The sequence below is a fragment of the Xenopus laevis genome, chromosome 7S, assembly GCF_017654675.1.
Source record: "Xenopus laevis strain J_2021 chromosome 7S, Xenopus_laevis_v10.1, whole genome shotgun sequence".
Taxonomy (NCBI): domain Eukaryota; kingdom Metazoa; phylum Chordata; class Amphibia; order Anura; family Pipidae; genus Xenopus; species Xenopus laevis.
Genome location: NC_054384.1, coordinates 3,737,997 through 3,752,831, shown reverse-complemented (window position 1 = coordinate 3,752,831; position 14,835 = coordinate 3,737,997). Strand labels below are relative to the sequence as shown.

Here is a 14,835-nt window from a genome sequence, read left to right as displayed (position 1 = left end):
TGGAGGCATTTTATGCAATACTGTAGGAGTATCATTGAGAAATCAGGAGATATCTGAAGAGTTGGAACCAGTAGGAAGCACATGTGGGATGAATCATGGCCATGTAACAGTAAAAACAAATGATGCATCTCATTTTATAGACCCCACTGAGCATCACTCTTAGGTACTGGGTCCTGCACCAAATGTTTTTGTGTTTCCTACTTCAAAACCGTGATCATCTGTTTCACACATACTCTATTGTAAAATATGGAAATTGGTAGTGTTTCTCTGCTGATCCCTCCATACACCTGAGCTGCCCACCAACCAGAAGGTCTTCTGTTTCTTTGATGCCCCTACCAACTTGCCACCCATAGCAATAAATGGTTGGTGACAAGTGCTTAATGCTTTCTGCTTTGAAAAATACTGTGAGATATGCATGTTTGGTAGTGATGAAAGAATATGCCACATTTTGCTTTGCCGAAAAATTCACAAAACTGCTCAAAACTTTGAGAAACAGCGAAAAATTTGCAAAGTGCATTGAAGTCAATGGGCATCAGAATTTTTTTAATGCACAACAATTTTTTACGTGTGCGGCAATTTTTCTTGCTCCAGATGCATTAAAGTCAATGGGCATTTTTTCTTATGGCGACTTTTTTTGTCCAAATACATTAAAGTTAATGGGCAGAGACACATGCAAAGATTCGGGGAGATTTAGTCACCCGGCGACAAATCGCCTCTTCTTCCGGCGACTAATCTCCCCGAACGGCCTTCCCGCCGGCTAGAATCTAAATAGCCGCGGGATGGTACTCAGAGCGCTTCGTTTTCTGAAGTAGCCCGAAGTTTCCTCGTAAGACAACTTCGGAAAACAAAGTGTTCCGAGTGCCATCCTGCCGGCGATTTAGATTCTAGCCGGCGGGAAGGCAGTTCGGGGAGATTAGTCTCCCCGAATCTTTGCATGTGTCTCTGCCCTTAAAGTCAATGGGCGTTTTTTTCTTATGGCGACTTTTTTGTCCAAATGCATTAAAATCAATGGGCGTATATTCTTATGGCGACTTTTTTTTGTCCAAATGCATTAAAGTCAATAGGCGTTTTTTCTTATAGGCGTCTTTTCTCTGCGACTTATATTGTAGCGGCGAATATTTCTGTGGCAAATTTTCTGCTGCAGTTTCGGAAAAAAAATTGATGGAGAAATGCCGCAAATCCATGGTAGATGAAAAATTCGCCCATCACGAATGTTTGGACCCTTGAAAGGGCAACCTGTGGTCTTTGGTACCCAATTGGACTGTCAAAGGATATCTGGACTGTATTGGCTATTGCATATAGATGGAAACAATGAGAGTATGAGTCCACTCCAAACTGGGGAAACTTTGCAGGTTGAGGAATGTGCAAAATTTCTTTCCAACACTTTATCAATAGATTATTTGGACTGGTTATTACTTCCCAGTTAGTATATGTTTATATAGTAGAGATGTGTGTAGGACCTAATAAACACAATAAAACAGCTTTGTGTATTTTGTCTGCCACCCTCCATGGTCCCACCTCTCAGAGCCTTGAACTGGCCAGTCCAACAAATAGTTCTCATTCTGCAGTCATTGCTCTCTCTGCGTGTGACAGTGAGTTGTGTTGGAAGGAGGGTGGGCTGCTCATTTAAGTAAAACTGCAGTGTGTCTGGTGGAACAGAAGGACAGTTAACACGGAGCTACAAACACAATGTTACTAAGGGCCCTCCATGTGGCGCTCCTCCTGCTGCTGCAACTCTCTGGGACACTGGAGGCAAAGCTGTGAGCAGTGGCATAACTAGATATTACTGGGCCCCACAGCAAATTATTTTTCAGGCCCCCAATATGTCTAAAGTTTGACCTGTTTTACCAATATTTATTTAACTTCTATATGAATTGGGGCCTCATGGGGCCCTTATTCCTCCTGGGCCCCCCTGCAGCCGCAGGGTCTACTTCCTCTGTAGTTACGCCCCTGGCTGTGAGTATCTCTATGGAGTTGGCAATGAGTCTGTATTATATGGATGTCTGTGCATGTGTCTGACTGGTGTACAGAAGTATTGAATTGGTTCTCATTGTGGGATTTCCCCATTAAATACTATCTGTATGTCAGTGACATTGGTTATATGTGGATTCATTTTCTGTATAGGTCTTTCTGGTAAAGGTCCATAGGCTAACAAGGTGTACTTTACCCCCCCCCCCCGTAGAAATTCGACCTTTAATAAATAAGCCTCCACCTCTCTCGTGTGAGCTGCATTAACTGTGGCTTCTTGTACACTCAGCACAGAAACTGTTGGGGATATATAATAAAAGCCTCCATGTTTGCCCAGGTGCTGTAACCCATAGCATTATGGTCACCTGTTTAAAAAAAAACACCTTACTGGTTGCTATGGGTTACTGCACCCGGGCAAACATAGTGCCTTTTAGTGTCAGGGTCATTTATGACCACAAATGCAGTTCCATGGCTCGGGGTTGCCTAGCAAAGTTCGATAAAATATGGAGCCCGTGGCTAGACGTAAACCTGGTGGAGATCCCAGCGTAAGTTACCTTTGGCAGTGCAGGAACTACCCCCTTTTCCTTAGCATAAGATTTTAAATTCCCAGGCTGGAGTCAAGATGGCAGTAATGTGTCCTTAGCACAGGTTCGATATGACATTGTAATGTGATATTTTGTGACACTGAGATATTATATGTATAATTCAACTATGCTTGTGAACCACGTTTTGTTTTGTTTGTTTTACCCCCCTTGTACCCCTTCCCATGAAAATCAAAAAATAAAAACATTAAAAAAAAACAAATGCAGTTCCAGTTGCGCAGATATCCCCCCAGCCAGTTATGCGTAATCACCATTCATTAAAGGTACTTGTGCCAAAGGTGCTCCTTGCACTTCCATAAAGTTGCCCTCAATGAACTTGCACTTGCACTTGCATTCATACACTTGTCTGTGTATATATATATATATAATTGATTGTGCATTGTATAGACAGAGTCCTGCATAGGGTTGCCACCATTGTGCTGGTGGGGTATGCTTCTTCGCATGGAAGGGGCTATGACATGGCAATCAACGATTGGCTGATCGCCATGTCAATCAGGGGAGATCCTGCCCGGTTTTCCTTTTTTGGAAAACCGGGCAGACTGTCTTGACCCAGGCAGCCCTTCTGAAAACCGGGCTGTCTGGGTCAAATCCATACAGGTGGCAACCCTAGCTCCCCGTAAAATTTTATACCCCTTTAATCAATGTGATGTGCCCAACGGTAGTAACTTGTGACCTTCCCACAGGCAATATGCAGTTATCTTCCCCGCAGAGATGGTCTTTCCTCGTTCTGAACAAGCCTGTGTGCACCTGGAGGGGGCGGAAGGAGAAAGCCAGATACAACTCACCCTTCAGATGACCAAAAGTAACACAAGAAGTGTTGTGATAGAGAAGTCATCACAGCAGAAATCCTACTTCAGATGCATTTTATTTGAGGTACAATGCATAGAATGATATAGATAGTCGATAGGTTTTATTTATGCCCATCTACACCAGTCCTTGCCAGATTTGTTGGAGCTTCATTCATACGAAGTGACACCAATGTAAACCATCAGTAAGTCTTCATTATTGTAGAAATGGGTATTTTCGCTGGTACGCTCAGTCTTGCATCTCTTGGGCACTTATCAACATGTCCACACAGGTAGAGACACATGCACATATATGTTCTTCATCAGGTGTTCCAAACCCCAGACTGCCACACCAATAGGAGGAGAGCGGTCTAGTTCAACCTACCAAGAATTATTTCATCCATTATTAAATTTGATGCTGGGGGCTTTCTCTCCCAGTACGGCCACTCAGACCTATTACTTCTCACCATGGCTTTTTTGGCCATTACTAAACATAATATGCCAGCTTGTTATGCAAACATCTCTTACTGCATATTTAAAGGTCAGGGACCGCTAATAAGTAAATAGTTTTGAAATGTGTTCTTTGGAAGAATCATTTAGTGAATCAGTTATGAAGCCCCCACTACAGGAACAGTAAATACTAGTTCAGTTGTAACTCTGACTTTGCATCCATTGAATTCTATTCAGTGCTTAAAGGGGAAGGAATTAAACAAACTGTTAGGTACCTCTTAAAACAACTGCAAAGGGGAAGAGGATCTTGCACCTTTATCTTTGCTTCTAACCTGAATGTAGGCATGACTGGCCGACCAATATTTTTAAAATTTGCCAGCCTGGAACTATGGTTTGGCTCCTAAAACACCAAAGAGTTACAGCTAAAAGTGGAAGTTCCACTATAATGCAGGACAGACAGAACCAACACGGTTACATTGTGACCCCCTACTGCATTTATCGGGAGGGTCCTGTGAGGGAAGTAGGTTCTATATTCATTTCTGGACTACTTACCTGTAAAGATTTAAAAAGCCTTTGATTAGTATGTGATGACCATTCATGGACCACTTGTGGTGGCAAGAAGCCATGTTCTTATAATTGTTCAGTCTTGTGGGCCTTTCTGCTGATTCTGGGACCCTGGTACAGATGTAGGTTCTGCCTGAATGCACTTACAAATCAATTACTAGCTCGAACTGTGGCTACGTCTAGATTCTATGTTCTAGATCAGTGATCCCCAACCAGTAGCTCGTGAGCAACATGTTGCTCTCTAACCCTTTGGATGTTGCTCTCAGTGTCCTCAAAGCAGGTGCTTATTTTTGAATTCCAGGCTTAGAAGCATGTTTTAATTGCATAAAAACTAAGTACAGCGCCAAGTAGAGCCTCTTGTAGACCACATTGGGTCTACCATGTGTTGTGTTGCTCCCCAACTCTCTCTATATTTGAATGTGGCTCACGGGTAAAAAAAGATTGGGGACCCCTGTTCTAGATTATACTGATGACCATCCTTAATAGATGTGCAAAATTGACAAAAGCACAACTTTGGTGCAACGGTTAAGCAGAAACTCACGCAAGTCATGGCCCTCACAGACATCCCTGAATTTTCGGGGTGTCCTTGCTGGTAGTTGAATCAATATTCTATGAGGGCAGTGCCCATGTTATTGAACTTCAACAACATTAAAGTCAGGTTGGGAGTGAATGAAATTTCGTTAGATGGTTACATGGTTACATAGTTAAGTTGGGTTGAAAAAATGACAAAGTCCATCAAGTTCAACCCCTCCAAATGAAACACAGCACACACACCCCTCCCTACTTTCACATAAATGATATATGCCCATATCTATACTAACTATAGAGTTTAGCATCACAATAGCCTTTGTATTATGTCTGTCCAAGAAATCATCCAAGTCCCTCTTATAGTCATTAACTGAATCAGCATCACAACATCACCCGGCAGTGCATTCCCCAACCTCACTGACCTCAAAAATGTGAATTCTTCAATTTGAAAATTTGAGTCTTTGGTAGATGGCATTTCCATAATTTGGAGCTTTCTGGATAACAGATTTCCGGATAACAGATCCGCTACCTGTACAAGGAAATTGTAACTTTTTAAGAAACACACATAACAGAGTAGAAATGAATGGACCCCATTTCCTGAGAAAGGAGCGCTAATTTCCATTTGTCGTTTCAAATTCGTGCACTTTTGCGCTTTCTTCATAAGTTCCATATCCTTTAATGAAACCTTTTTAAATTTAAGAGATCTTTTAATCTAAGAGATGAGAATTAATATGCAACAAGATAATAATCACATGTCTCTAATGCAGGTGCCGCCTCCCTCTGAAGGGAAGGAAGAAGTGGCCACCATGCAGGTTTCTATCCAGAGTGGAGGGGAGACAATAAGCAACAGCAGTAAAGTCCTGGTGAAGAGAGCAAGAACCAGTCTTTTCATTCAAACAGACAAAGCTGTGTACAAACCAGGACAGACAGGTAACCTGCCATGGGGTGAGCTTCTTACAGACTCATCTTGGCCTGTGGGGGAAGGAACTGGAATACATGGTTATGAGTAACTTGAGGCCACAGCATTACAGACAAAATTTGTTTTAAAATAATTCTTCCATGAAAAATTAATCTAAGAGGATAAAACAAAGATTTCAAATCTAGAGATTATAATACAATATGGAGGGGCTAGCCTGTGGATTGTTTGCTTTGCCCCCTGGATGTAAAGATGGCCCAATGCATCTACAGTATATTCCCTAATGGTAAGGTGCAGTATGGTGGACTTCTATAGACCGTCATGCCCCTTATGCTGGAGATACTGTGAGCAGAGTTTCTGAAAGGGTAACTACCATAAATACAACAGTTTCATAACTCTATATTGGTCTGTTGTGACCAATGTTCTCAAAAAGCATGAGTAATCCAGTTTTAATGTTGACTCTTTATTTCGGTTACGTGAGTTCAAGAAAGAACTTCCGCTGCCCAAACCCTAGTAAGAACCATAACTACAGTGAAGACTAGTTGCAATATTATAATGCTGCAGGCAGTTTTCATCAGGTACTGAGCATCTTGTATAAAGTGACACAAGAATGGATGGTCCAAAATTCAGATAAAAAGACTCCAGGAGAACCTTTTTCAGGCTTTGAAATAGAAATTTCCAGAAGAACAAACTTTTATTTTATGATTATTCAGTATTACAAAAGCAGTACTTTTACAATGCTCTGTTCATAAGAAATATTGAGCTGGCGTCAGATGAGTGAATCATTTTTATATTTTCTTATTCTTTCCAGTAAGGTTCCGAGTGGTTTCCCTTAAAGAAAACCTCCAACCAGGAGAAGGTCAGGTAAGAACAGAGTTAAGAGCTTTTACAAAAATATTAGTTAACAATTGGAGTTATAGACTGTAGGGTGCATATTCCACAGCATTAATAAAGGAGAAACCTCACAAAGCAAGAGACATTGGGTACATGAATCTGAACCAGCAGTGACTTACATAGATGTCTGCTCCAAGTGGGGAGAATATTTTATAAATTCTCTTCTTATTTCTCTTTCTTGCAGGTGCCAACCATCGAATTACAGGTATGCATAATGCTGTACTGTGAATCAGTAGCCATTGTATGTTTGACTGGTGAAAGTTACTACGAATTTCTACAAATAAATTAAGAATATTAGAAGGTTTTTAGGCTCCCCAATGAAAAGTAAAAGATAAGTCTGACAGTGTAACTTTTTGGAGCATATTTTTTTTTTTTAACAATTCTTTTATTGAAACTTATTATACAGTCAGTTAACACATAAAATTAAAACTTAAACGTCATAAACAATAACATGGTGTCTGTGTCATTCTTCAGATCCTTTTCATATCAATGATTGTTATTACAATACAGTTCTAACTCAGCAATTCTAGGTAACCACAGTGTATCTAGTACCTTACAACTACCTTTATCATTACGCAACGTGACACAATAAAAAGATACAGGTCTATTCCTAACCCATCTGTTATACACGTGATATTATCCACAATACATGTTAAGTTTAACACAGTGAAGAGATAGTAAACCAGTAGTCGGTCACATGACATTCCCACCTGCCCCCAGATTTTAATATACAGGTAGAGGATATTGTGAGTGCAATGTATTCAGTTAGTAATTCAAGGTGGATCTAGTTCAGGATCCTGTTCAATCCACAATCCCCATATCTTATTAAATTTCTCAGGGCAGCCCCTTTTCATATATGTAAATTTATACAGAGGTAGGGATTTTTCCACTAGCTGTTCCCAGTCGTGAACCCTGGGTCCACCACTAGATTTCCAGTTTAGTGCAATCAATTTTTTAGCATACATACAGAGTATAGAGATTAATGTGCAGTGAGACCTCCTCGGGGACACATCTTCTACCTGACTTAATAAAAGTACTCTGGGCTCTAATGGCACAAAGATGTCAGTTTTAGCTGCAATGAGTTGCACAACTGCCCTCCAGTATATTTTGATCACAGGGCAGACCCACACCATATGGAAAAAATCCGCAGGGGAATGTTGACATCTGGGGCACTCCGAGCTAATGGCGGAATTCATTTTATGTAGACGATGTGGGGTAAAGTACACTCTATGCAGGTAATTGATTTGTGTCATTCTGTCTTTACTACTAACCACTCCCTCAAAAATGAAATTAAGTGATTCATCCCAGTTTTCCTGCGTGATCTCAGGGATGTCGCGCTGCCATTTTGTTCGAAGTTTATTTAGTGGAACACCCCTAGCATTCTGTAATTGAGCATAAAAATACGATAGTGGCTTGCCTAACACCTGTTTATGTATCCCCGCCTCCAAGCCATTCAGTGTAATGTCTACAGTTTCACGCTGAAATTGAGTTACAAACGCGTGTCTCAATTGCAGATATCTGAAAAACATAGTATTCGGTAAAGTGTAAATTTCCTTCAGAGCTTGAAAACCAATTCGTTTGCCGTCTGCTATGACATTAGACATGTATTTTATATTATATCGTGCCCAAAGCTGAGGGTCTGGAATCAACTCTAGCTGCTTCAGATAGGGGTTACACCATAATGGGGTAAAGCTAGAGCATTGATGTTGTAGCTTAGGGTAATATTGAATAGCCAACTGCCAGGCCTTTATTGTTTCTTTCATCAAAGGGGAGATCATGATGTTATAAGAGGCACCTCGATATGGTAGATTTTTTAGTCCTTCAAAGGACCCTGCCAGTTTAGCTTCAAGTATTACAGACGCATTTGTGTCATCAGAGGTGGCCCAATTTCTCACAACCACCAACTGTGTTGCCAAATAATAAAGGAAAAGATTGGGGGCTGCTAAACCTCCCTGCTGGGTTGGGAGTTGTAACGTTGTGAGAGCTAATCTGGGAGTAGTATTGTTCCAGTACATCATAAGTGTGAGACTTTTTAATTTAGAGAAGATAGAGTGTGGAATTCTTATGGGAGATTGTCGAAATATATAAGTTAATTTCGGCAGAATTACCATTTTAAATAGGTTTATTCTACCAATCAAAGACAATGGTAGATTCGCCCATGCATTTCTTTTCTGTTCCATGTATCTTATTTGGGGCAGAACATTAAGTTCCGTGTATTTAGTTAGATCATCATGAATCCAAATCCCTAGATATTTAAAGGTGGACACCCAGTTAAGTCCCAGAGTCCTTTATAGACCCCACTGAGCATCACTCTTAGGTACTGGGTCCTGCACCAAATGTTTTTGTGTTTCCTACTTCAAAACCGTGATCATCTGTTTCACACATACTCTATTGTAAAATATGGAAATTGGTAGTGTTTCTCTGCTGATCCCTCCATACACCTGAGCTGCCCACCAACCAGAAGGTCTTCTGTTTCTTTGATGCCCCTACCAACTTGCCACCCATAGCAATAAATGGTTGGTGACAAGTGCTTAATGCTTTCTGCTTTGAAAAATACTGTGAGATATGCATGTTTGGTAGTGATGAAAGAATATGCCACATTTTGCTTTGCCGAAAAATTCACAAAACTGCTCAAAACTTTGAGAAACAGCGAAAAATTTGCAAAGTGCATTGAAGTCAATGGGCATCAGAATTTTTTTAATGCACAACAATTTTTTACGTGTGCGGCAATTTTTCTTGCTCCAGATGCATTAAAGTCAATGGGCATTTTTTCTTATGGCGACTTTTTTTGTCCAAATACATTAAAGTTAATGGGCAGAGACACATGCAAAGATTCGGGGAGATTTAGTCACCCGGCGACAAATCGCCTCTTCTTCCGGCGACTAATCTCCCCGAACGGCCTTCCCGCCGGCTAGAATCTAAATAGCCGCGGGATGGTACTCAGAGCGCTTCGTTTTCTGAAGTAGCCCGAAGTTTCCTCGTAAGACAACTTCGGAAAACAAAGTGTTCCGAGTGCCATCCTGCCGGCGATTTAGATTCTAGCCGGCGGGAAGGCAGTTCGGGGAGATTAGTCTCCCCGAATCTTTGCATGTGTCTCTGCCCTTAAAGTCAATGGGCGTTTTTTTCTTATGGCGACTTTTTTGTCCAAATGCATTAAAATCAATGGGCGTATATTCTTATGGCGACTTTTTTTTGTCCAAATGCATTAAAGTCAATAGGCGTTTTTTCTTATAGGCGTCTTTTCTCTGCGACTTATATTGTAGCGGCGAATATTTCTGTGGCAAATTTTCTGCTGCAGTTTCGGAAAAAAAATTGATGGAGAAATGCCGCAAATCCATGGTAGATGAAAAATTCGCCCATCACGAATGTTTGGACCCTTGAAAGGGCAACCTGTGGTCTTTGGTACCCAATTGGACTGTCAAAGGATATCTGGACTGTATTGGCTATTGCATATAGATGGAAACAATGAGAGTATGAGTCCACTCCAAACTGGGGAAACTTTGCAGGTTGAGGAATGTGCAAAATTTCTTTCCAACACTTTATCAATAGATTATTTGGACTGGTTATTACTTCCCAGTTAGTATATGTTTATATAGTAGAGATGTGTGTAGGACCTAATAAACACAATAAAACAGCTTTGTGTATTTTGTCTGCCACCCTCCATGGTCCCACCTCTCAGAGCCTTGAACTGGCCAGTCCAACAAATAGTTCTCATTCTGCAGTCATTGCTCTCTCTGCGTGTGACAGTGAGTTGTGTTGGAAGGAGGGTGGGCTGCTCATTTAAGTAAAACTGCAGTGTGTCTGGTGGAACAGAAGGACAGTTAACACGGAGCTACAAACACAATGTTACTAAGGGCCCTCCATGTGGCGCTCCTCCTGCTGCTGCAACTCTCTGGGACACTGGAGGCAAAGCTGTGAGCAGTGGCATAACTAGATATTACTGGGCCCCACAGCAAATTATTTTTCAGGCCCCCAATATGTCTAAAGTTTGACCTGTTTTACCAATATTTATTTAACTTCTATATGAATTGGGGCCTCATGGGGCCCTTATTCCTCCTGGGCCCCCCTGCAGCCGCAGGGTCTACTTCCTCTGTAGTTACGCCCCTGGCTGTGAGTATCTCTATGGAGTTGGCAATGAGTCTGTATTATATGGATGTCTGTGCATGTGTCTGACTGGTGTACAGAAGTATTGAATTGGTTCTCATTGTGGGATTTCCCCATTAAATACTATCTGTATGTCAGTGACATTGGTTATATGTGGATTCATTTTCTGTATAGGTCTTTCTGGTAAAGGTCCATAGGCTAACAAGGTGTACTTTACCCCCCCCCCCCGTAGAAATTCGACCTTTAATAAATAAGCCTCCACCTCTCTCGTGTGAGCTGCATTAACTGTGGCTTCTTGTACACTCAGCACAGAAACTGTTGGGGATATATAATAAAAGCCTCCATGTTTGCCCAGGTGCTGTAACCCATAGCATTATGGTCACCTGTTTAAAAAAAAACACCTTACTGGTTGCTATGGGTTACTGCACCCGGGCAAACATAGTGCCTTTTAGTGTCAGGGTCATTTATGACCACAAATGCAGTTCCATGGCTCGGGGTTGCCTAGCAAAGTTCGATAAAATATGGAGCCCGTGGCTAGACGTAAACCTGGTGGAGATCCCAGCGTAAGTTACCTTTGGCAGTGCAGGAACTACCCCCTTTTCCTTAGCATAAGATTTTAAATTCCCAGGCTGGAGTCAAGATGGCAGTAATGTGTCCTTAGCACAGGTTCGATATGACATTGTAATGTGATATTTTGTGACACTGAGATATTATATGTATAATTCAACTATGCTTGTGAACCACGTTTTGTTTTGTTTGTTTTACCCCCTTGTACCCCTTCCCATGAAAATCAAAAAATAAAAACATTAAAAAAAAACAAATGCAGTTCCAGTTGCGCAGATATCCCCCCAGCCAGTTATGCGTAATCACCATTCATTAAAGGTACTTGTGCCAAAGGTGCTCCTTGCACTTCCATAAAGTTGCCCTCAATGAACTTGCACTTGCACTTGCATTCATACACTTGTCTGTGTATATATATATATATAATTGATTGTGCATTGTATAGACAGAGTCCTGCATAGGGTTGCCACCATTGTGCTGGTGGGGTATGCTTCTTCGCATGGAAGGGGCTATGACATGGCAATCAACGATTGGCTGATCGCCATGTCAATCAGGGGAGATCCTGCCCGGTTTTCCTTTTTTGGAAAACCGGGCAGACTGTCTTGACCCAGGCAGCCCTTCTGAAAACCGGGCTGTCTGGGTCAAATCCATACAGGTGGCAACCCTAGCTCCCCGTAAAATTTTATACCCCTTTAATCAATGTGATGTGCCCAACGGTAGTAACTTGTGACCTTCCCACAGGCAATATGCAGTTATCTTCCCCGCAGAGATGGTCTTTCCTCGTTCTGAACAAGCCTGTGTGCACCTGGAGGGGGCGGAAGGAGAAAGCCAGATACAACTCACCCTTCAGATGACCAAAAGTAACACAAGAAGTGTTGTGATAGAGAAGTCATCACAGCAGAAATCCTACTTCAGATGCATTTTATTTGAGGTACAATGCATAGAATGATATAGATAGTCGATAGGTTTTATTTATGCCCATCTACACCAGTCCTTGCCAGATTTGTTGGAGCTTCATTCATACGAAGTGACACCAATGTAAACCATCAGTAAGTCTTCATTATTGTAGAAATGGGTATTTTCGCTGGTACGCTCAGTCTTGCATCTCTTGGGCACTTATCAACATGTCCACACAGGTAGAGACACATGCACATATATGTTCTTCATCAGGTGTTCCAAACCCCAGACTGCCACACCAATAGGAGGAGAGCGGTCTAGTTCAACCTACCAAGAATTATTTCATCCATTATTAAATTTGATGCTGGGGGCTTTCTCTCCCAGTACGGCCACTCAGACCTATTACTTCTCACCATGGCTTTTTTGGCCATTACTAAACATAATATGCCAGCTTGTTATGCAAACATCTCTTACTGCATATTTAAAGGTCAGGGACCGCTAATAAGTAAATAGTTTTGAAATGTGTTCTTTGGAAGAATCATTTAGTGAATCAGTTATGAAGCCCCCACTACAGGAACAGTAAATACTAGTTCAGTTGTAACTCTGACTTTGCATCCATTGAATTCTATTCAGTGCTTAAAGGGGAAGGAATTAAACAAACTGTTAGGTACCTCTTAAAACAACTGCAAAGGGGAAGAGGATCTTGCACCTTTATCTTTGCTTCTAACCTGAATGTAGGCATGACTGGCCGACCAATATTTTTAAAATTTGCCAGCCTGGAACTATGGTTTGGCTCCTAAAACACCAAAGAGTTACAGCTAAAAGTGGAAGTTCCACTATAATGCAGGACAGACAGAACCAACACGGTTACATTGTGACCCCCTACTGCATTTATCGGGAGGGTCCTGTGAGGGAAGTAGGTTCTATATTCATTTCTGGACTACTTACCTGTAAAGATTTAAAAAGCCTTTGATTAGTATGTGATGACCATTCATGGACCACTTGTGGTGGCAAGAAGCCATGTTCTTATAATTGTTCAGTCTTGTGGGCCTTTCTGCTGATTCTGGGACCCTGGTACAGATGTAGGTTCTGCCTGAATGCACTTACAAATCAATTACTAGCTCGAACTGTGGCTACGTCTAGATTCTATGTTCTAGATCAGTGATCCCCAACCAGTAGCTCGTGAGCAACATGTTGCTCTCTAACCCTTTGGATGTTGCTCTCAGTGTCCTCAAAGCAGGTGCTTATTTTTGAATTCCAGGCTTAGAAGCATGTTTTAATTGCATAAAAACTAAGTACAGCGCCAAGTAGAGCCTCTTGTAGACCACATTGGGTCTACCATGTGTTGTGTTGCTCCCCAACTCTCTCTATATTTGAATGTGGCTCACGGGTAAAAAAAGATTGGGGACCCCTGTTCTAGATTATACTGATGACCATCCTTAATAGATGTGCAAAATTGACAAAAGCACAACTTTGGTGCAACGGTTAAGCAGAAACTCACGCAAGTCATGGCCCTCACAGACATCCCTGAATTTTCGGGGTGTCCTTGCTGGTAGTTGAATCAATATTCTATGAGGGCAGTGCCCATGTTATTGAACTTCAACAACATTAAAGTCAGGTTGGGAGTGAATGAAATTTCGTTAGATGGTTACATGGTTACATAGTTAAGTTGGGTTGAAAAAATGACAAAGTCCATCAAGTTCAACCCCTCCAAATGAAACACAGCACACACACCCCTCCCTACTTTCACATAAATGATATATGCCCATATCTATACTAACTATAGAGTTTAGCATCACAATAGCCTTTGTATTATGTCTGTCCAAGAAATCATCCAAGTCCCTCTTATAGTCATTAACTGAATCAGCATCACAACATCACCCGGCAGTGCATTCCCCAACCTCACTGACCTCAAAAATGTGAATTCTTCAATTTGAAAATTTGAGTCTTTGGTAGATGGCATTTCCATAATTTGGAGCTTTCTGGATAACAGATTTCCGGATAACAGATCCGCTACCTGTACAAGGAAATTGTAACTTTTTAAGAAACACACATAACAGAGTAGAAATGAATGGACCCCATTTCCTGAGAAAGGAGCGCTAATTTCCATTTGTCGTTTCAAATTCGTGCACTTTTGCGCTTTCTTCATAAGTTCCATATCCTTTAATGAAACCTTTTTAAATTTAAGAGATCTTTTAATCTAAGAGATGAGAATTAATATGCAACAAGATAATAATCACATGTCTCTAATGCAGGTGCCGCCTCCCTCTGAAGGGAAGGAAGAAGTGGCCACCATGCAGGTTTCTATCCAGAGTGGAGGGGAGACAATAAGCAACAGCAGTAAAGTCCTGGTGAAGAGAGCAAGAACCAGTCTTTTCATTCAAACAGACAAAGCTGTGTACAAACCAGGACAGACAGGTAACCTGCCATGGGGTGAGCTTCTTACAGACTCATCTTGGCCTGTGGGGGAAGGAACTGGAATACATGGTTATGAGTAACTTGAGGCCACAGCATTACAGACAAAATTTGTTTTAAAATAATTCTTCCATGAAAAATTAATCTAAGA

The 14,835-nt window shown here is 41.4% G+C and overlaps 1 protein-coding gene and 1 pseudogene across 1 annotated transcript; both read left to right on the top strand.

Moving 5' to 3' along the window:
* Window positions 1-1,593: 1,593 nt before the first annotated feature.
* LOC121396190 (alpha-2-macroglobulin-like protein 1) lies at window positions 1,594-7,157 on the top strand. The gene is made up of 5 exons (XM_041570823.1): window positions 1,594-1,760; window positions 3,254-3,443; window positions 5,665-5,827; window positions 6,625-6,677; window positions 6,892-7,157. The coding sequence occupies exons 1-5, from the start codon at window positions 1,690-1,692 to the stop codon at window positions 6,994-6,996; spliced, it is 582 nt and encodes a 193-aa protein (XP_041426757.1). The 5' UTR covers window positions 1,594-1,689; the 3' UTR covers window positions 6,997-7,157.
* A 3,381-nt stretch (window positions 7,158-10,538) lies between these two features.
* LOC108697148 overlaps window positions 10,539-14,835 on the top strand; it is a 43,707-nt pseudogene continuing 39,410 nt past the window's right edge.